At 46.2% G+C, this 22,098-nt stretch overlaps 1 protein-coding gene across 1 annotated transcript in view; it reads right to left on the reverse strand.

Annotated features, from left to right (window-relative positions):
- Window positions 1–9,276, reverse strand: part of EIF3G (eukaryotic translation initiation factor 3 subunit G) — a 34,288-nt gene extending 25,012 nt beyond the window's left edge. Inside the window, exons 1-2 of the mRNA XM_086959077.1 lie at window positions 9,144–9,276; window positions 8,955–9,055 (exon numbers count right to left, since the gene is read on the reverse strand). Coding sequence (XP_086815203.1) covers window positions 8,955–9,055; window positions 9,144–9,163 — 121 coding nt within the window. The 5' untranslated portion in view covers window positions 9,164–9,276. The remainder of the gene's footprint in view (window positions 1–8,954; window positions 9,056–9,143) is intronic.
- Between the last annotated feature and the right edge of the window lie 12,822 nt (window positions 9,277–22,098).

Below are 22,098 nucleotides of genomic sequence, written 5' to 3' on the forward strand. Positions count from 1 at the left end.
GTATAGTACAGTGGAGTGAAGGGGTATAGACAGGAGTAAAGTGTCAGAGTGGCATACAGTGTAGTAGAGTGGAGGTGCACAGAGTACAGTAGTGTGTGAAACAGTGGCGCTGCACAGAGTGGATTGTTGTGTAGGAGCATACAGGGAGGTAAAGTCTTGTACATTGGAGTAGAGTTGAGTGGTGTAATGTGGAATAAAGTACAATAAAGAGCATTGGTGTGTTGTAGAGTGATGCAGAGTGTACTGGCGTAAGGTACAATAGTGTATAGGTGTGTCGTAGAGTGGCGTGCAGGTAGTAAACGGTTATAAATTGGAGTGGCAGCTCGTACAAAAACTGGAGTGTTGTGTCACGTAGAAAAGTATCATAGTGGAATAGTGCTGTACATTTGAGTGTACGGGCAGAGTTGAGTTGGACAGTGGAGTGTATGGGGATAGAGTGGAGTAGAATGTTGTAGAGTGCCATAGTGTGGCAGACTTTTATAGAGTTGGGTTATATAGCATGGAGGAGTGCGTCATCCAGTGGAGCAGCATAGAGTTGAGTAGGGCACGCTGGAGTGGCGTAGAATGGTTTACTGTGAAGTGGAGTAGCATACAGTGGAAGGGTGCTCAGTGGAATGCTGTACAGTGGAGTGTAGCGAAGTGGAATAGTGTACAGTGGAGTGGCGTGGAGTAGCATAGACTGGAGTGATGTGGTGTGATGTATAGTGTAGTAGCGTGCAGTGACGTGGCATAAAGTGTAAAAGCCTACGGTGTAGTACAGTACAGTGGAGTGGAGTGGGATATTGTGGGGTAGAGTGTGATAGACTACAGCACAGTGCCGGAGGGTGGGGTACAGTGGAATACAATACAGTAGAGGAGAAAAGATTGAAGTTGTGCAGAATGGAGTGGCGTACAGTGGAATAGAGTAGAATAGGAGAGTGGTGTATTCCAGAGTAGTGTACACTTGAGTGGGATAGAGTGAAATAGCATTTAGTGAAATGACGTAGAGTGGAGTTCAATGGATTATCGTAGAATGGAGAGGGGTGGTGTACAATGGAGTGGCATATAGTGGAGTAGTGTATAGTCGAAAGGCATACAGTGGAATAGTGTAGAGTGGAGTGGCGTACAGTGGAGTGGCATACACTGGAATAGCGTATAGTGTAGTGGTGTACAGTAGCATACAGGGAAATGGTGTAGACTGGAATAGTGTAAACTAGAATGGGGTAGTGTACTAGCATACAGTGGAGTGGTGTCCATTGGAATAGCATAGAGTGTAGTGGGGTAGAATGAAGTGGCACACACTGCAGTGGTGTACAGTGAAGTGATGTACAGTGGTAAGGAGTAGAGTGTAATAAAAACAAGCATTTGCAATGCAATAGGGCTCGCATTAGGAAAGTGTGAGCTATTGGTATTGTAAATGACAATTTTTTTTAATATGTGTTGGCTTTAAAAAAATATAAATGAATAGCATTGTTATTCACAAATCCAATAGCTTACACTTTCCTAATGCGAGTCCTATTGGCTATGGCAATGCTTTTTGGTAGCAAGCAAGGACAGTGCTATGGTGGTGTCCCAGAGCGATGTGGTGGTGTCCCAGAGCGATGTGGCGGTGTCCCAGAGCGATGTGGCGGTGTCCCAGAGCGATGTGGCGGTGTCCCAGAGCGATGTGGCGGTGTCCCAGAGCGATGTGGCGGTGTCCCAGAGCGATGTGGCGGTACCCCAGAGCGATGTGGTGGTACCCCAGAGCGATGTGGTGGTGCCCCTGAGCGATGTGGTGGGTGAGGGAGGGAGAGAGAGGGAGAGAGGGGGAAAGGAGGGGGAAGGGGGTGAGGGGGTTTGAGAGTGGGTGGGGGGAAAGGGGGTGTGAGGGTGGGTGAGGGGGTGTGAGGGTGACTGGGGTGAGGGTGACAGGGGTGAGGGTCCGATGTAAATGGTGGCAGGGCAGACATAAGACAGAGAGAAGAGACTGCGTGGTGACTGCGCTGGTCAGTTTCAGAATCAGGAGGGACAGAGTCAGCACAGTCTGTGAGGGATCAACGTGTCTAGAAGCAAAGCACAGCGGATGCAGCATTGCAGCTAGCAAGTAGAGTGTTTTCAAGCTGTGTCGCTAGAGAGATGGCAACACTGCAAAAGCATTTGAGGAGCAAGGCTACTGTAAACAAGCACAGTAGGCCTTCTCTTTTGTCCAGAAACAAGCTCTCCGAATTGCTGTGGCAGGTGGCGGGGAGCAGGAGCGCTTTCCTTTGAAGTCTGATGCGGGCGGTGGAGCGGCAGCCTTTGAAGTCTGGTGTCGAGGCACAGACAAATGGTGGTGTGTTATGTGGCTGGCGATGGTGTGCACGCGCATGCGACCCGCAGCCGTTTTGGTAGACTTTTCTTTTCCGCTTACTATAATCTCGCCGGAGCAATGCGCAAGCGCATTGGCTCAGCCGAGACCTAAAAAGTGGAGTGGCGTAAATTTGTGAGGGGTCCAACTGAATAGCGTACTATGAAGTGGCGTAGAGGGCATACACTGAAGTGGCGTAGAGTACAACGAGTGGCATACAGTGGTGTAGAGTGGCATTAAGTAGAATGGTGTAGAGTGGACTAGAAGGTAATGGAGTAGCATCCAGTGGAGTTGTATTGCATACAGTGTAATAGCACAGAGTGGAGTCTCGTAGAGTGGAATAGCGTATAGTGGAGTGATTACAGTGGCGTGGCATACTATATATATATATATATATATATATATATATATATATATATATATATATAAATATATATAAAATGTAGCAGCAATCTAGACTATGGTATGCAGTGTAAAGCACCATAATGTATAATACTGCCAAATTTCATATAAATCCATTCAGCCGTTTTCGCACTAAGTACAATAGTCTTTTGAAAATGCATTGGGAGAAAACGCGTTTGGGACCCCCTTAATGAATTACCACTAAAATGTACATCATCTCAACATGTAGAAAAAGATGGAGATATGGAAAGTGTTGTGGTTATTCGTCAAACAGGTGGGAAGTTATTAGGCAGCTAATATCCGAGGAATTCCTATCTCTGGGTATAACTATAACTACAGAGTGGCAATCAGAATTAATGTGATTTCTTTCTTTTTATCTACTGTATTGGTTATGTATTTTGTTTATTGGTTTACATAATCATGTGACCATAAATGTGTCTTTTAGATGATTATGTAATTCTGGAACTTTATAAATGCAGTTTCTTTTTTGAGCTTCCTTGATACATTTAGTAGGATTGTGCTACATGTGAATTCCAAAGTAAATTTAAGTCAATCACGGTTATAAAAATTAAGATTTTTTTCCCACCAATGGCCAATTATCATGCCCTCCATATAGTAGTTTGTGTACCTCACTGCTAGGTCACTTTTCAATTTTTTTGCACATACATACATAAGGAAAATGGTTTTGTTTATTGGGCACAGTTATTTTTTGATCCAGATTAAGATGCATTATATTTGTTAATAAGTTTCTATTAGCATGCAACCATAAACGGGTCTTTCATTTGTTCATATAATAAATCTGAAACTTTACCTATGTTGTCTAATTTATTTGTTGGTGTTACTTGCTTCTAGTAGGATTGTAATACATATGAAGGCCAAAGTAACTGAAAGGCAATCACTGTTCTAAAAATTGAGATTAATATTTTTTTCCTAGTGGCCGATTATGTCGTCCATATAGTAGTTTGTCTGGCTCACTGGTTGGTTAATTTGTCATTTTGTTGCACTGGGAAAAATAAGAAGGATGGCTTTTGTTTGGCTGGTTGGGCCAGTTGTATTTTGTAAGCTAAAGAGCATGCAAAGAAAACTTATGTAGATCAATATGTATTCTATATGTTATGTATTTGTTGATCGGTTTCGATTTGCATGCAACCATAAATGGGTCTTTCACTTCATGTAGTAAATCTGAAACTTTACTTGCAGTCTAGTTTATTTTTTAGGCTTCCTTAGTAGGCTTGTCCTACGTGTGAAAGCCAAAGTATATAAAAGGCAATCATTGTTATAAAAATTGAGATTTTTATTTGTTTCCTAGTAGCTATATATCATGTCCTCCAAATGTTCGTTTTTTCCTAGTAGCTATATAGCATGTCCTCCAAATATCAGTCTGTGTGGCCCACTATTTGGTCAATTTAGCATTTTGTTGCACAGTGGTGCATAACAAAGATGTTTTTTGTTTGGCTGGTTGGGCCAATTTTATTTTGTGAGCCAGAGAGAATGCAACGAAAACTTATGTAGATTAAGATGTATTATATTCAGTATATATTGGTTTATTAGCTTCCATTAACATGCGACCATAAATGGGTCTTTCAATTGTTCGTGTAGTAAATCTGAAACTTTACATATGCAGTCTAGTTTACTTTTTGGGCTTCCTTGCTACTTTTAGTAGTATTGTGCTACAAGATATCCCTAAGTTGAAAAACCTTATAATTTAAAAATACTTATTCTAATTGCCTGTTGTACCCCCAAAGAATTGTCTAAGCAAACTAATATCTAATACTTCCAAATTTCAGCAAAATCCGACTGCCCGTTTTTGCGCTACACAAAATACAGTAATCTGTGTAAAATGCATTAGATTTCAAGACCCTGCGAAACGGTCTTCTTTCTGACAATGAAACAGGTGCAGCAGGTCTGCAGAGTTTTGCAAACATTCATAAAACGGGTGGAAAGTGATTAAGGGACAAAAATAAAAAAAATATCCCTATCTATGGTAACCCTAAGTGGCAACAGACACTCTGTAATATATAAACACATTTGAATGGTTGTATACATATATTTGGTGGTAAAGGTTTGTTTTGTAATCTTGGAATTGCTTGAATGTAACATATAAACTTTCCAAAACAAGGAATGACTTAAAATGATACGATCTATTGGGATTGAATTGTGGAGGGCCATGGAGATCTGCAATTTATCCAAATCATGTTTATTTTATCACAAGACGTTTGTTGGGGAGTAGGAACCATGAGTCACATAACTCATTTTTGAGTTTCATTCTAAGCCCCAGTCTTCTAAATCATGCCTTTTTAAAAAATATACCTCAACCGGAGATTTAGCTTACTGAATGCGATTACAATTTATACTGTATGTGAGTTCTCATCTCTTACTACCTCTTCGAGTAAGCCTGGCCTGCTCGCTATTGCAACTTTTTAAATACTTGTTCAGAAAATGTACAACTAGTCTTAGGCGGAAATAAACACTGTATTCTAAAAGTGGGCAAGGAAACAACACAGTGGCACTTCCCTGTGAAGAGCAGCCACGTGGCCTTGCCATCAGAATCACTGCCACCCCAGTTGTTGTCTAGTGGGAAATGTGGGCCCGGGAGACTTCATTTAATCTTGCCCCCCCTATTTGGCCAAATTGTGTGCAATCCTTTGTTAACTGATTGCTTTGCTCCCTTTTGGCAAGACAGTATCTGGGATCAATGTAAAAGCTGCTAGTAAGTGCATGGTTAAAAACAGACAGGATATTACCTGGAGGAGTGGAGAAGTGTGTAAACGCACCAAAATACAATACCGTGGTAAATGTATAGCCTTTGCAGCAGGTAGTAGTGTGCTGCATTCTCAAGTCGGTTATTTTACCAAACTGAGTGACCAAGAGCAAATGATACTGTATTCTCCTGCACCTCTGTCTACTGATCTGACAATGTAACAGCGCTTAGAAACCAGCTCAATGGACAAAAGTAATTCCCAGTAAAGGTCCCCGACATGGTTTTTATTCACACAATAATGACCGTTTATCAGCAAGTGGCAAGATTTGCATTTAGACTTAACACTTTTGAAGCGGCACTGTGCACTTTTACAGCTCAAAGCAGATCTCCCAGCTTTTCGGAAATCGCATATTTACTGCAAAAATGGCCAATGTGCGGAATGCCCACAATTTCATGCCCCGGTGCTGTGAAAAAGTTTAAACGAAGCTTCCGTGATTTAGGTATTGTTTTAATGCAGGCTGCCTAGTTGCCCTAAATACCACCACGCTATTATGTTCCTCTGTGAGATAGCACAACAGCATATCTCTTAGCTGTTTGCCAACAACCATAAATGTGTTTTCAATAATTGAACATGTCCTTCCTCTGTTCTTTCTCCTCTTCACTTTCACTGGAGTTACTTCAGGGACAGGGGAAAGCGAAAGAGCCAGGCCAGTATCCGCATCTTTTTTAAAGAGTTTCCAGAAGACAAGTACAAGCTTTTGTGAGGTATGGTCTGCTATTTTTAAACTATTTCTTACTACTCCTCGCTTTTCCCTCATCTGCTCCTTCAGATGCTTCACTTTAGTACATCAGATTATTGGTCTGCTTTGAGAAGTATTGATTAAAACGGAGAGTTTTCAAACATGCATTGATAAACATTCCTGCTCCCACACAGATGGCAATTCTTTTTGAAAATACACAACCGACTTGCCTCACTATCTGTTCCGGATTCTTATTATAGATGAAAAAACATCATAGGTTAAAACATCAAACAGGAGAAAGTTTTTTCTATAGCACACATCCTGAATTAATATATTTGAAGGTGCTCTCGTGTCGTAAAGAACAAAAATAACACTCATTGAAATTAAGTGTTTGCCTAAGATCACACAATTTCGTCAAATAGGGAAGCCACGAATGATCCCAGGTTTTTCAGTTTTCACGCTGTGCAATAAAGCCACTAGATGGGTATCTCTTTCTGACCTCAAAGGCTAATGCTTTGTTCCTAAATCTCAGAGGATGAGATTAGAGCATGTGTGGCAGGCAGAATCCACATATTATTTTTGGCAGTTTACATATTGTAAACGTAGCCAAAGGACATAAGGGAGCATCACAGACAGAAACAATGTTAAACTTTCTTTTTACAGTACAAGGACATGTGATGGGATTCACAGGATGCTGAGCAGATGTCAGGCTATGAACATGGTTCCGGATGTTACATGGGTGTCCGGTGTATCCATCAAGCTACATCCCCTTCCGTTAAAGCTTGGTTCTTACTTGGTTCATTGTTCCAAAAATACCCCAAGCAGAGCCAGGCATCTGGCTCGAACTTTCCTGCCAATGCACTGTAAATTTGCCATACGGCTCTGTCAAAATGACGGAGCTATACGACAAGCGTACAAAGTTTTTTATTTATTAAAAAAAAACAAAGCTAGATTTTCTTTTTGAAAAAGAAAAAAATATCCTCATTGCAAAGTGGGGTTTTTCCAATAGTGAGGGGGCACTGATCACTTTTCAATGCCCCTTATCGAAAGTTTTTTCCTTGTGGTAATGGGCATTGGAAAAAGGCTATATGCTTGTCCATCTAAATCAGATAGACAGACATAGCGGCAAAAATGCCATCACACCAGAGTTTCCTTTCCGCCAACTTAAAAACCAGGCCCCAAGTGGTGTGTTATATTATGTATTAATCAATGACACTTTAGTCAGCTCTTTTTCAGCATTCTGAAAGTGGGTGAGGGACGATTGTTGCACTAACATCTACCAAGCAACCATCATTTTTTAAACGTAACCACCAGCTATCACATCTACCCAACCCAACATCTTTCATAAATAGATTTAAAAAAAGTGAACAGATGCATTAACTCCACAGTCCACCCTCAATCACAAGCTAAAAGTCTGGAGGACCTCTGCCGAGCAGGACTACCACACAGCTCCAGGACTTTTAATTGAAGCCCAGAAGGAATAAGAAGATTAAGAATGCCTTCAGCTACTAGTAAACTGCAGGATATAAGTCCTGCGTTAGCCATTGCTGCAGCATTAAGTAACACTTTCTTAACTACGACAGCTACACTCCGTTTCTGTGTTTCGCCTGTAATGTGTTGACATGTTGTACAGCTAAAGCAACATGAGTATTAGCCAGTTATACGTGCCTTGTGCAATGTAAAACTTGCATTAATTCAAACTGTCAGGGAGTATCCCTCATCCCACTAACTTTAATAAAAGTTAGCAGATGTAACAGTGGGGGCCAGCAAAGGAGGCGTGGCCAAATGGCCAGAGCTGTCACATTTGGAACTGTGGAATGAGGTTGAAGTCCCGGCATCGGCTGAATAGCCTGCGATTTTGGGCATTTTTATTTTTACTCCGCCCCAAAGAAATTGGCCACAAGTACAAATGCGGTAGTATGTATTTATTAGGATGTTGCCATTCATGTAACTCAGGAATTTGGTGACTCAATTTCCAGCATCGTTAAAGGGTTGCCAACTCACTGAATGTTTCAGATTGAGTTGGTAGCCCTATCGAGCACAGACGTTGACTATATGTATGCCTGAACAGTGTGTCACACATATTTATTGCCTGGTATAAATGTTGAGATAATTATCTCGAGTCCACTTCTCACAGACATTCTTACAATACATGCAGATTTTTTCCATATAAAGCTTGAAAAACTTAAAAACCTAGCCGCCTCAACCACCTGTCCACAGCTCCATTAGGTGAGCACCTGCATTAATGTTTCTTTTAAAGCACAGTGGTGTAGGTAAAAGGAGGAGCCTCGTGCTGCTGTGACTAGGAGAGCGCACACACACCATGTTTTTCCCCTTCATAATCCTTTTTAATGGCTATAACTATTAAATGTCACTAAAGTAAATTCCTGCAAACAAAACACAAGTGTGCCGCGAAATGTCCTCATCAATGGCGCAATATACTGGAAAACGGTCTGTAACAGGGAGTTGCTCGTCTTTACTAGGGTTAAAAGTAAAGATGGACCAAAACAGGGGACTATAGGTGTCCCGCAATACCTCTATGCGGGCTGCGTTAAAAGGAACCACGACTGTTGGACAAACCTTCAAAATGCGGGATGGCTGGCTACCCTTCTCTGCACGTTCATGTCAAACTAATCCTACTCAAGCACGACGTGAAAGTCCCAATCGCTGTCCCAGGTCTCTTTCCGAAGTGCCCTATCCCTCGTGTCACCGTCCTCTGTTGCATAGTCCCCGCGTGAATGTATTCAGGACACCATGATCACTCTCTGAAGGCCCGTATGGTAACGTGCGCGCCCCTGGCACTCACCCGGTGAGCTGGGTAGTTCAGTGGACGCGAGCAGCGGAAGGCTCCCGGACTCTCCATCCTCGCCCTCTTCCTCCACTTGGTCTGCCCAGCTGGGCTTCGAGCTGTAAAAGAGAGGGATGGGGTAAGACACGGAGCTCCACTCAACCCCCTCTCCCCGTGAAAAGAAACAGTCCGCAGTCTTCCACTCACTCGTAGTCGCCGGTCGGCATGGCTGCGAGAGGGCCCTCGGCAAAGGAGCCCAATGCTACGAACACAGCCCAAAGAGGAAACCACACGCGCGTGCGCGGAGCTTGGGCTACGCGTGGGATCTAGTCTCCTTTCCATCTCGACGATCCTGGCTGGTTACGGCGACCGCCCTTTTGGAATGGGACACATGCCTCGACGAGTGTGAGAGAGAGAGAGAGACTTTATTTAATCGGATTAGAGTGCCCTGCAATAGAGGCTTTACTACTTTTCTGTGTGGATCCCCTCGTTGAGCACAACATTTTCAAGTGGACGTTTTCTCCAAAAATATAACCCAAAAAGTGGTGGTTGCCAAGGGCGTGTTATTAATTGTAATTCTGTTTCATTACCTGAGGCTCCGATTATGTTTCTCTATTCTTCTCTGCAAAAATATCAGCAGTCAATCATCTTAATTAAGACAAAACCAAATGTCTTGTGTAACCCTTATATTGTCATATAACATGTGCTAATCATGATAGAGCAACTCTTATAAGTACTGTCAACTCCATTTTGAATCCTCTTTCTTTGCTACTTTGCAGCCAGATAAGTACAGTCATATCACCATGTTTGTTTGAGATGTGGACATTGTATGATATTGGTTTGTATTACCTTCTATCAATTCTCGTGCGCTTAATACCGCAACACAGTCATATTACCATGTTTGTTTAAGATGTGGACATTGTATGGTATTGGTTTGTATTACCTTCTGTCAATTCTCGTGCGCTTAATATCGCAATGATTTTCCAAGGTTTCGTTGTGTAAACATAGGTGCAAAGGTTTCAGATTGCTATTTGTGACATTTGAATAATTTCAGTGTAATTATGAGTGACATTTCAACGACCATGAGTGACACTTTCTTGCCAGCAAAAATCAAGCAATGAAGACGTGGGAAACACAAAAATATCAGAAATTAGATGCATTTGAGCAACGAGAAACTCTTAGAAGATCTTAAAACTGCTACAAACACCTGCTGCGGCGAAATCATAATTATGATGAAACTATGAAAATGTCACACAGCAACCTGAAACTTTGGTAGCAGCTATGCGCAGGTAAATGCAAAAGTAGTCTGTCTCAAGTGACAGTCATGACGCACGCTGGCGAGAGTAGCTCTCTGTGAACTGGTGGCTCTGCGCTGCTGCTGTTTGGAGAGAGGCGTGCAACCTGACCTGGCTTTTAAAGATAATAACCCAGCCGCGGTCCGTGCTGGTAACAGCGGTGGAGCTGGGTGGGGGGGATTTTGACGGACGATGCAGAGGGAAAATGTATTATTTATTTAATTTTCCATCTGCATCGTCTTTCAGAATCCCCCTCCACTCGTCCCCACCGCCTCACCGCTGTTACCGCTGTTACCTGAATGGACCGCGGATGTAATAACCCAGGCACCAGCAACAACCACCTCAAGTGCATCCTGCTCAACACCCGCTCCGTCCACAGACACGCCGTCAAACTCTGGAACCTGCTCGACTCAACATCTCCAGAAGTCGCCTTCCTCACGGAAACATGGACGAACGCCTCCTCAGCACCCAACATCGCCATAGCCATCCCGGACGGATACAAGATCACCCGGAAGGACCGCGTCAACCAGAGCGGAGGAGGCATCGCCATCGTCCACAGGAGCACCATCCGCATCACGACCAACTCCGACGACACCCTCACCACCGCCGATCACCTCCACTTCCAGATACACACCGACCCCAAGACCACCCTCAGAGGCACTCTCATCTACAGACCCACGGGACCACGCACACAATTCAGCTAAGCCATCGCAGACTTCATCAGCCCGCACGCCCTCGCCTCCTCTGACTACATCCTCCTAGGGGACCTCAACTTCCACCTGGAGAACAACAATGACAGCAACACCACTACCCTGCTGGACAACCTCGCCAACCTCAGACTCAAGCAACTGGTGAACACCTCCACCCACTATACCGGCCACACGCTTGACCCCGTCTTCTCCTCCAGCAAGCACATCGCCTTCAGCCACTCCACCGGACTTCACGGGACCGATCACAGCTGCTTCCACTTCAGCTTCAAGAGAACCACGACCCACCACCACCCGCAACAGGTTCCCCGCAGGAGCTGGTGCAAGATCACCGCCGACCAGCTCACCACCTCCCTCAGCCAGAACTCTCCCACCAACACGACGGACCCCAACGAAGCAGCCCGCATCTTCACACAGTGGCTCATCAACTGCGCCGACGACCTCGCACCACTGAAGAACCCTCCCAGCAGACACGGCAGCAAAAAAGCCTTGTGGTTCACCAACAAACTCAAAACATCCAAGAAAAACTGCTGCACCCTCGAAAAAGCCTGGCGCCATGACCAGACCACAGAAAACATGACCGCCCTCAAGAACGCCACCCGCACACACCACCAGCTGATCCGCACCACCAAAAGGACATCATTCAAAGAACGCCTGGACAACAACACCCACAACAGCAAGGAACTCTTCAGCATTGTCAAAGAGCTCTCCAACCCTAGCGCCGTAAACAACGACATCACACCCTCGCAAGACCTCTGCGACACACTCGCCTCCTTCTTCCACCGCAAGATCGCCGACATACACAACAGCTTTGACTCACCAACCACTCACCCAACCACCGAAACAACGTCCCCCACCACCACCCTCTGCCACAGGACCCCGGTCAGCACCGAAGACAACACCATCCACTCCGGATCCCCTACCGACCCCTGCCCCCACCACGTCTTCAACAAGGCCGGCTCCATCATCGCACCCCAACTCCGGAACATCATCAACATCTCCTTCAACACCGCCACCTTCCCGGAGAGCTGGAAGCATGCCGAGCTCAGCGCCCTCCTGAAGAAACCGACAGCGGACCCCACCGACCTCAAGAACTTCCGCCCCATCTCGCTCCTCCCTTTTCCTGCCAAAGTCATCGAGAAGACCGTCAACATACAGCTCACCGCCTTCCTTGAGACGAACGGATCCCTCGACCCCTCACAGTCCGGTGTCCGAGCCAATCACAGCACCGAGACCGCCCTCGTCGCAGACATCGACTACATCAGATCCCTGCTCGACAACGGGGAAACAGCTGCCCTCATCCTCCTGGACCTCTCTGCAGAATTCAACACAGTCTGCCACCGCACCCTAATACAGCGCCTCAGCAACATCGGAATCCAAGGGAAAGCACTGGAGTGGATCACCTCGTTCCTCGCCGGAAGAACCCAGAGAGTCGGCCTCCCCCGTTCCGATCCGCGGCCACCGAAGTCATCTGCGGCGTACCTCTAGGATCCTCGCTCAGCCCCACCCTCTTCAACGTCTACATGAGCCCCCTCGCAGCCATCGCACGCCAACACAACCTTAACATCATCTCATACGCCGACGACACCCAGCTGATCCTCTCCCTCACCAACGAGCCGGCCAACGCCAGAGCCAGCCTACACGAGGAAATGAAGGACGTCGCCGAATGGATGAAGAACAGCCGCCTGAAGCTGAACTCAGACAAGACGGAAGTCCTCATCCTGGGATCATCCCCCTCCACCTGGGACGACTCCTGGTGGCCCCCTGCCCTGGGCACCACCCCCAAGCCAACGGACCACGCACAAAACCTGGGCTTTATCCTGGACTCCGCCCTCGCAATGACCAGACAAGTCAACGCCGTATCGTCATCCTGCTTCAACACCCTGCGCATGCTCCGTAAGATCTTCCAATGGATCCCCACCGAAACCAGGAAGACGGTCACCCAGGCACTCGTCACCAGCCGAATGGACTACAGGAACACCCTCTACGCGGGAACCACTGCCAAACTATAGAAAAGACTTCAACGCATACAGAACGCCTCCGCACGACTCGTCCTGGACATCCCCTGCCACAACCACATCTCCGCCCACCTGAGAGACCTGCACTGGCTCCCCGTCAGCAAGAGGATCACGTTCAGACTCCTCACCCACGCACACAAAGCTCTCCACGACCTGGGCCCCAAATACCTCAACAACCGCCTCACTTTCTACACGCCCACCCGCCAGCTGAAATCGACCAGCCTCACCCTCGCCACCGTACCATGCATCCGCAGAGCCGCCGCCAAGACATAGAACTCCCTCCCCATCAACCTACGGCTGACCCAGGACCATCTCTCCTTCAGGAAGCAACTCAAGACCTGGCCTTTCGAGCAGTAATGGACCACCCCTCCCCCCCCCCCCCCCCCCCAGCGCCTTGAGACCCTTCCGGGTGAGTAGCGCGCTTTACAAATTGTTCTGATTGATTGATTGATTGACCTCCCGCTCAGCTGGCTCTGTCCCCCGGACTTGGAGCACGTTAAGTCAGACACTGTTAAACAGATTGAGTTCTAGTGTTGCCAAGTGACAGCAACAATTCTGGGGGACTTGGGCTGGGGCACAAGGAAAGTGAAAATGGGGCACCTCACCTGTTACTGTGAGGGACAGCAGAAAAACAATCCTTCCAGCTTTAACCAGCATAGTAGTACGCCGACTCACTTGGCTCCCGGCTCCTTCCTGCCATTCAATAAAATAATAAAGCAGACGAGGAGCATCACTGAACTCCATGCTGCTCTCTCTGCCCCAAGTAGGACATGGGCCCAGACCATACACAGATGTGAGAGGAGGCCCTAACACAGATCTCAGCTGCTTAAGGCCTATACCATAAAATAATTATAGAGTCAGCTGACTCGCGGACTCCGGCCGCCACAGTCAGACTTGACAGTATGATTAGGCAAGCCTCAGTAGAGGCTGTGTGACATACATAGTGGTCAAAGCCAGGTTGGCTTTATTATTTCAAAATGTCACTCCAGTATAAAAATGATTACTTAAATGGCCTTGGGGTCAAGCCTGCTGCCCGTTACTACTGCGAGTTCAGACAATTAACATGCACAAGTTATTTGAAAAAGAAAATACTTTTACTTACCTCAGTTACTCAGCATGATTACAGTTCTTCTCACAGTGGAGCAGCAGGCTCACAGCGGCAAGTGAGTCATCTGCCGCCAGCGATGGGGGTCGAATAAGCCTCAGAGGGTCCGACCCGCAGGATCCTTTATACCGCCGCCGCAACCGTGGTGCAAACGACATGCTCAGCTGCACTGCCAATCCCATGCACACTGCAACTGTGCAGCATAGCCATTTACTAAATTTGAAATGCCCTTCCCTCACTGCTTCGCTGCCCTATTAAATTGAGTCTGACAACTCTGAGAGACTCACAATGTATGACCATTGCCATTCTGCACTGATAATGACTTCTCTTCTGACATCAGGCCACATGGTGTCGAGAGATGTTACATTTTAGCACAGGAGCAGACACCAGAAGAACCAGCCCCAAGCCTGCCAGAGCAGCATGCATTGTGCTACCCCTGCAGCTTTCAGCATTGGTGCATTATAGACGCTCCGGCTTCACAGCTGAGAGGCACTATAATGCATTTCAGTGCAGTGATGCAGACCACCACACTGAAATGCATTAGTCTTACACCTGATGTGTGGTACTTGGCAGGGCTGTGAATAACATTATTGAGCAATATTTGTTTATTTATTTTCGTGTGCATGCAGCGGGGCAAGTGTTTGTGACAATTTGGATGTCACCCGGTGCCGAATTTAACAGTGCGGGAGCAAGGAGTGGACTATGTCCGCCCATGAGATGGGCATTGTTCTCTTTCTACTTTTAACAACTAGAGCCCAACGTGCAAGCGCAACTTGGCCCATGACTCTTCAAAATTAATAGAGTTTGTGTTCTTTCATCACTGGCAGCTCCTACCCGGTTCGTGTGTTATGGCTCATTAGAACTGCTCCGCGACGCCCTGAGTGCTGAAAATAGCGCAGGGTCGTACAACTTGACACAGGCTTGGCCTAGAGTGTTTCCAGGTTGCTCTCTCCACATCCTATCAGAAGTACATTGTGTATCGCCTGGCTGGGGTCCACATTCCTCCCTTTCTAAAGTGCCTACCAGCCCATACACCACAAAGGAAATAACACATTGAGAACCTTATAAGGCTGATATAGAGGCTTTCCCTGATGAGGCTGATGACTAGTTGGAGCTGGATTCGGTAGATGCACTTGATTGCAGTGGGCATCAATCAGCCAGTAAGCTCTAGTCCAGGCCTTGGGCCCATTTACTCATCAATTGCGTGATTATGTGTGCCAACAGGACTGGCAACCCTTGATACCTGCAGTAGAAAGTAATGCTGCCCCTGAACAAAAGGGCAAAGCCAAAACGAAGAACCATATGGGGGCACATGTCAGCCCGGAAGGAGTTAGCAGAGTGTCACTACGCCGAGTTCCACAGAGTTGGAAAAAAATTCAGTGGACTTCCGCTCCTCTCCCCTCCACCCTCCCTAATTGAAATTTTAAAAGCAGTATAAAAAAAGCACTGACCTGCTGCGACTCTCTGGGCTGCCCTCCTCCTTGCCGTGGTCTCTCCTCCTCGCAAACCCCTATGTTGTATGTCTTGCGAGAACTGCGCCTGCGCGCGCCCATGTGCGGTCCTTCCAAGACGTACATCGTAGGGTTTTGCGAGGATGGTGACGACGAGCAGGGGAGAGAGGGACCACGATGAGGAGGAGGGCAGCCTGGAGACAACCCAGCAGGTAAGTGCTTTTTTCATGTTTTGGGCGTAGGCAGGGGCCTGCTAACTCTGCTCTGCTGCAGAGTCTTGAGTTTTTCCTAAACTCCACGTTCTCAACGAAGTGTGGAGTTGGCGGAGCTCCACAAACTACGCTGGTGGAGCAGAGTTCTGTCTGGGGTTAGGTACATGCTGAAGAATAAAAAAGAACTAAGGCACAACAGGGAAAATGAGCATGAATCTAGCTCTTCCCCTCAGGGAGAGACCTCACACTAGCTCCTCCTTTGCTGAACCCTTGTGAGTCAAACTCCTCATCCTCTGACTCTGAGAACCGGGAAGAGGAGGATAAACCTGTACCTTGCATGAAGAAACGCTCTTCTTCATCCAAGAACCTTCGAGTGCTTACTTTTTAGCCCACATAGATTATACACCCCAGAACTTCAAATTGGGCTCCATCTCTGGAGATAGCTGACTATGTCCAATTGCGCCTTTGCCAGAGCTTCGATAAGGAAGTCCGCGCTCATCTTCGAGCTGAATGCCTTCGCCCAGGTCTTGTAGCAAAAGTCACTGATACCCCGGAGGTTGACCTTACCACCATCATCTTTATGAGAAAATATTCAAATGACCCTAAGAAAGGCCTAGTCCGAGCATGGCGTAACTGCTAGGACAAATTAGTCAATATGTCTAGTCCATTAACAAAAATACTTGAATAGGCATTCCACGCAAAAAAATCAAACTCCCTGGCTGACCTGGATGTTGTAGTGTGGTAGGCACAGACAGCTGTTGGGCAATACAGCGCTATGTCCTCGGAGCACTAGAGATCTATTCTTATGAGAATAGACCCTAAACGTAATGATTTAGCCACCTCAGAAGCTGGCACAGTGGCTGAGGGTCTGTTGTTTGGGGGAACTTTTGTCAGTGAGCTCGCTAGGTTTCTATCTACTTATTCCACCCTAGGTAAGGCCCAACTGTCACTGAAGAAAGTTTTTCGGAAAAGTGTTTTTGTGATGCCGGATGCTTTGGAGGGTATGTGTCGGGCAGGGGATCCTTTCAAATCTCTTAAGAAGGATACTATCCCCAAGGCAGAGGTGGATGGTATGGGGAATCAGCTGAAATACCTTCTACGCCTTACAGGCTTGCAGAGGTCACCCCTGCTTCCATCGAGGCAGTCTCAGAGGATCTCAGGGAGCGATCCAGGATGCCTCATTTAATGGTGAGAGTTATTCCTGTTTCAGAGGTAACCTAATTGGGCAGAGTGGGTCTGTTCCCAGAAAATTGGAAATAGATTACCCAGGACCCTTGGGTTCTGGAGAAAATCCTAGGCTTCAAACAGGAATTTTATGACATACCTGTTCAATCCTCCCCATCAAGACAGATATATTTTCCCCAAAAAGAGCAGTCTTTTATAGGCTCAGAGATACAAGCATTGCTGGATAAAAAAGCAATTTGCTTTTCAGTCGTTTATCCTACCTACCTTTATGTGAGACAGCTGCCACAAGCACAACTCCTACAAAACTGCAGTACTCATCCTGGGACCCACTTCCTCAGCCTGAGACGACTCTTGGTGGCCCACAGCGCTAGGAACGCCTCCAACCCCCACAGACCACGCACCCAACCTTGACATCAGACTGAACTCCGCTTTGTCAATGAACCGCAAAGTCACTGCAGTATCCTCCTCCTGTTTCCGCATGCTCTGCCTGCTTCATAATACTTTCAGATGGCTCCCCACAGAATCCAGAAAGACGATGAACCTTTTTCTAATTACCAGTAGACTACGGCAACGCACTCTATGCCGGCATCACCCAGAAGCAGCTCAGGAAACTACAGAACATTAAAAACTGCCGGACTGGTCCTCGACATCACATGCCACAGCCAAATGACACAACAACTCAGACAATTCCATCACTTTCAAGCTCCTCACACAGGCCTACAAAGCTCTCCACGACACAAAGTAAATTCTTTGACGCGCCTACTAGACAGCTCACTGTACAAGCAATGATTCTGTCCAAGTTAGACTATGCCAGTTCTCTTCTTCTCGGAGCTAATCAGGCTGAACTCTCTCGCCTCTAACGCGTCCAGAATGCTGCCGCCAGGGCTCCATTTGGCTTACCCAGATTTTGCTCAGCCAAAAAAAACATTCACAAGCTCCACTGGCTCCCTGTTGCTCAGAGAATTAAGTTTAAGTCCCTCTGTCTGTCGTTTACAATCCTTAAACATTCTTCCCCTCAGATCCTGGAGCACATCATCTCCTCTTATGTTCCAGCACGGTCTCTGAGGTCCTCTGGTCTCCACTTGGCTATAGTGCCGCGTTTTAAGAGGTCTAGGATTAGCGGCCGCTCCTTCAGAGTGCTTGCTGCCAAGTTATGGAACTCCCTCCCTGCTCATATTTGTGCTATTGACGGACTTCTGTCATTCAGGAAGGCTGTAAAAACTTTCCTTTTTCCCCCAGCCCCCTAGTGCTGTTGTGTTTGAATTCTGTTATCGCTTTTGTCCGGTTTTCTGTTCTGTCAGCGCCAGGCCGCCCCTTTGCTGGGGCATCTGTGCGCTCTACAAATCCGGCTAACATAACATAACATAACAGGACCAGCATATCTCAAACACCGCCTCAACTGCCACACATCCACGAAACAACTCAGCTCCGCCCATTTCAACCTGGCCTCCATCCCACAGATCCACAAGACCAGGACAGGAGGAAGATCCTTCTCCTACCTCACTTCCAAGACCTGGAAGACCCTACAACTCTTCCTCATGCAAGCAGCGTCGTTGACACAGCTCAGGAAGGTCCTCAAGACCTGGCTCTTCGACTGAATTTCCACACCCTGACAGACCAGCAACGTCCCCCAGCACCTTGAGAACCTCACGGGTGAGTAGCTGAGCTATACAAACACCTGATTGATTGATCCTAAGGCAGTGTTTCCCAATCTGTGCGCCGTGGCACCCAAGTGCGCCATCAAAACTTGCCAGAGGCGCCACGCACCAAACACAGAGCTTGGGAACCACTGCAGGGTGTAACACTACCCATCACTATCTGTATTTTTAGACTGAATGTGTAGTAGTGTATTAAGAGAAAGACATTGGTCGAACTTGTTTAGGCATTTCTTTAGGGAAGTTCTGAGACTGCTCAATTATTTTTTAATTCACGTTAAACTTCTGCGGACCGAACAGGCAACATTTGCCTTGCAAAGCGAAGAGTAATAGAAACAAAACACTGTGAAAATACCTGCCCAGCTGCACTTTGACCTCCAAGGGAAACAGGAGTGCAGATGGGCTCTGGCATGAACGTGTGACACTTCAATAAATCATGCATTCTTGCTTTAATCTCCAGCAACGGTAAATATGCTCACTGGTATAGACAGTGGAAAAGACCTGTAAAATGATGCCATTTATTCAGGGGCTGCAGCAATCCAAATAACATTCCAATTTGTGACTGGTACATTTTTTGAAGGGTGTCAATCTGCAGAAAAGATATGAACTGCGGCTGTGTTCGTTGAAAACATTTAATACAGGGATCACTCTTTGACAAGCACCTGTATGGGCATAAAGTCAAAGCTGAGAGGGTGAGCTCAGAATTTCATCATTAGGATAAAAAGTATTATTAAATATTGTGCAGGCAGAGACTGGAATGTGAGGGCTGACACTGCTCCTACCACAAAACCAGATTCTCCAAAACAACCCTTGGTTCTGGCAGGGGTTGCCACAAGAGAGTTTTCACAATTACTGCTCAGGGCTCAAATAGCTTTGCTTTGTGGGCAGCAGATCAGACCCCATAAGGGACACAAATAAATTCATAATATATCTATTTCCCTCCAATCAAACACAAACTGTGATCCATGTGGGCAAAAGAGCATCATGACATTGAGAAGAACGACTACAAATGTGTTTATACTTCAAGAACAAAACAAGGTGATCCAGGAACCCTCTGTACATGAGGCCAACAATATGCCACAGCAGACGTTATTACCACAGAGGTGATGCACATGCCAATACAATCTTGGTACAAGACCTGAGAGTTGCTACAGCGATCACACAACAAGAAGAGAAAGATGCCACAGCAGTCATGTAACAAGCACAGAGATACGCCACAAGTCATGTACCAATCTCTTTAGTCCGTACACAAGAAGACACAGAACCAGGAACAGGCAAGTCCTGCTGAGAAACGAAACGCCTAGAGTGGATTAGACCTTGTTGCTTGTTTGCTTGAGATGCTTTTCTTCTTCTTCATTTGTTGGTCAATTTTAGAGATAGTTATCAGCTACTAATTTTTCTTTGAAGGAAATCGAAAGGCACACAGATTTGTCGTGTAGCTGGGGGCACTGGCAGGTGCATACATGTGATAATAAACATAGTTTCCATGGAAGGAGACATGCACATTAGCTACACAAAGGCAGAAGCATCACACAAGAGTAGGAGGCGAACACGGAGTGATACTCATTTGAACGCTTCATATCCTCTACTGATACCCTTCATGCGCTGCCCCCAAGGCTAGTTTTGATGGCCCACCCGAGTGTTGCGGCGCACAGATTAGACACAATTCTGTAACAACATTCCTCTTTCTATAGGGCCTCAAAGACCCTGCTCACGAATGAGCTGAAGATACACTTCTTTAAAGAGCTCTACATGGCAATGAGGTAACAATTTACTTCTTTGAGATCTCCGTATCCCTCCAATCAGTCGTTGGCACTGCATGGGGCTCTGCAGGGGATAGGCTAGGATTACATCTATGATTATAATACCTTCATTGGCTTCATCCCAATTATTTTCAGGGAGAAAAATGGAAGTACTGCAGAGGCTGGGCTTACATCCCCAGTACCCGCCAAACAAAAGTAAAATATTAGGGAGCCGCGGCCAACAGCCAACAGGTCAAAGGAGCCGCAGGTCGAAAAAGTTTCAGAACCACTGTCCTAAAGGATTTATATTTCCCATATACCTGATCAAAAAGAAGGGAGCCAGATATTGTCTGGTTGTAAACTTGAAGGACTTAAATGCCTGGATAATGATATTGTACAGGCCTTTAAAAATGGAGGTCATTCATGTATTGAGAGATAGTCTGCAGGAAGTTGACTGAGTGGTCTGCCTACACCTGAAAGACACCTACCTCTTACTTCCCATTTTTCGGCCTCACAGGAGATTCCTGTAATTCTTTTGGCAGAGTAAATGGATAGAATTTATGTCCCTTCCTTTAGGTCTCTTATTAGCTTCCTGATGCTTCACCAAACTGATGAGACCTGTGGTGAAGTTGCTGAGAGCTCTGGGAGTACGGCCAATTGTGTATCTAGACAGTCTTCTTTTAATGGCACAGGATCTTCAGACACTCAAGACCCACCTTTCTTGGACCATTCAGCTCCTGCAGAGTTTATGTTTCATAATGAACTCTCAATAATCAGCGCTGTCATCTGTGCAAAAGATGGATATTTTGGGATTCCAAGTAGATTCAGTCCAGAGCCAATTGATCCTTCCCTCCCAGAAGATTTAGAACATCAAGAGAGAATTGAGGTCTGCATTGTGCAACCAAACTCCACAGTTGAGATCGATTGCCAGGACCATAGATTTACTGGACTCCTTAATCCAGGCCATTTTTCCAGGTCCCCTCCAGTACAGAGCCCTTTTAAGATTGATATTCCACATTTGAGGAAGGGTCTTTCTTATGCATAATAGGTCCCTCTTTCTGCCAAGGCTAGAAAAGAGACAACATGGTGATTGGGACACATGGAATCCTGGAAGGGTAGGGATATTTATGGCACCTCACCAGAAGTAGTTATATAATTGGATGACAGCTTTTAGGGACGAGGAGCTTGTCCCTCTCCACTGGGTGTCGTTGGCCAGAGGTGGAGTTGAGTCACCATATAAATTGATTGGAACTCCTTGCAGGTTCATATGCCTTCAGGAGTCTCACTCCCTCAAAGATGGATTTTTGCATCCTGCTTAGCATGGACAACATCTCAGCTGTTCGCTACTTCAAAAAGCTGGAGGGAGGGGGGGGGTGAAGTTCCGTCTACTACAAAAGATTGCCAAAGATTTCTAGATTTTTTTTTGTCTCAGTCACCAGATCTCTATCACAGAGGATATCTTCCAGGCAAGAGGAACACAATACAAAACAAAAAGATGATGGACGAAATGTTGAACATTGTCAAACATTCACCCCCAGTCACAGATCTGGGTTTAATCCATTGTTATTTTGCTTACCACGCCACCCCAGTTCAGACATAGCCATATGCAAATCAGTCTTGAACCTGTGCATCATAGGAACAGAACAGACCGTACTGTCAGGCCATGTCTTCCCTGGACAGGAATTAAGCATCCTAAGACCGGTTTCGGGCTCTCAGCACTCATCAGCCAGGATAGCTTGACTCCAATGGCGTAGTGAGCACGGAACCCACGTCTGGGCAAACCCTTCCCACT

The sequence above is a fragment of the Lissotriton vulgaris genome, chromosome 1_1 (assembly GCF_964263255.1).
Source record: "Lissotriton vulgaris chromosome 1_1, aLisVul1.2, whole genome shotgun sequence".
NCBI classification, from domain to species: Eukaryota; Metazoa; Chordata; class Amphibia; order Caudata; family Salamandridae; genus Lissotriton; species Lissotriton vulgaris.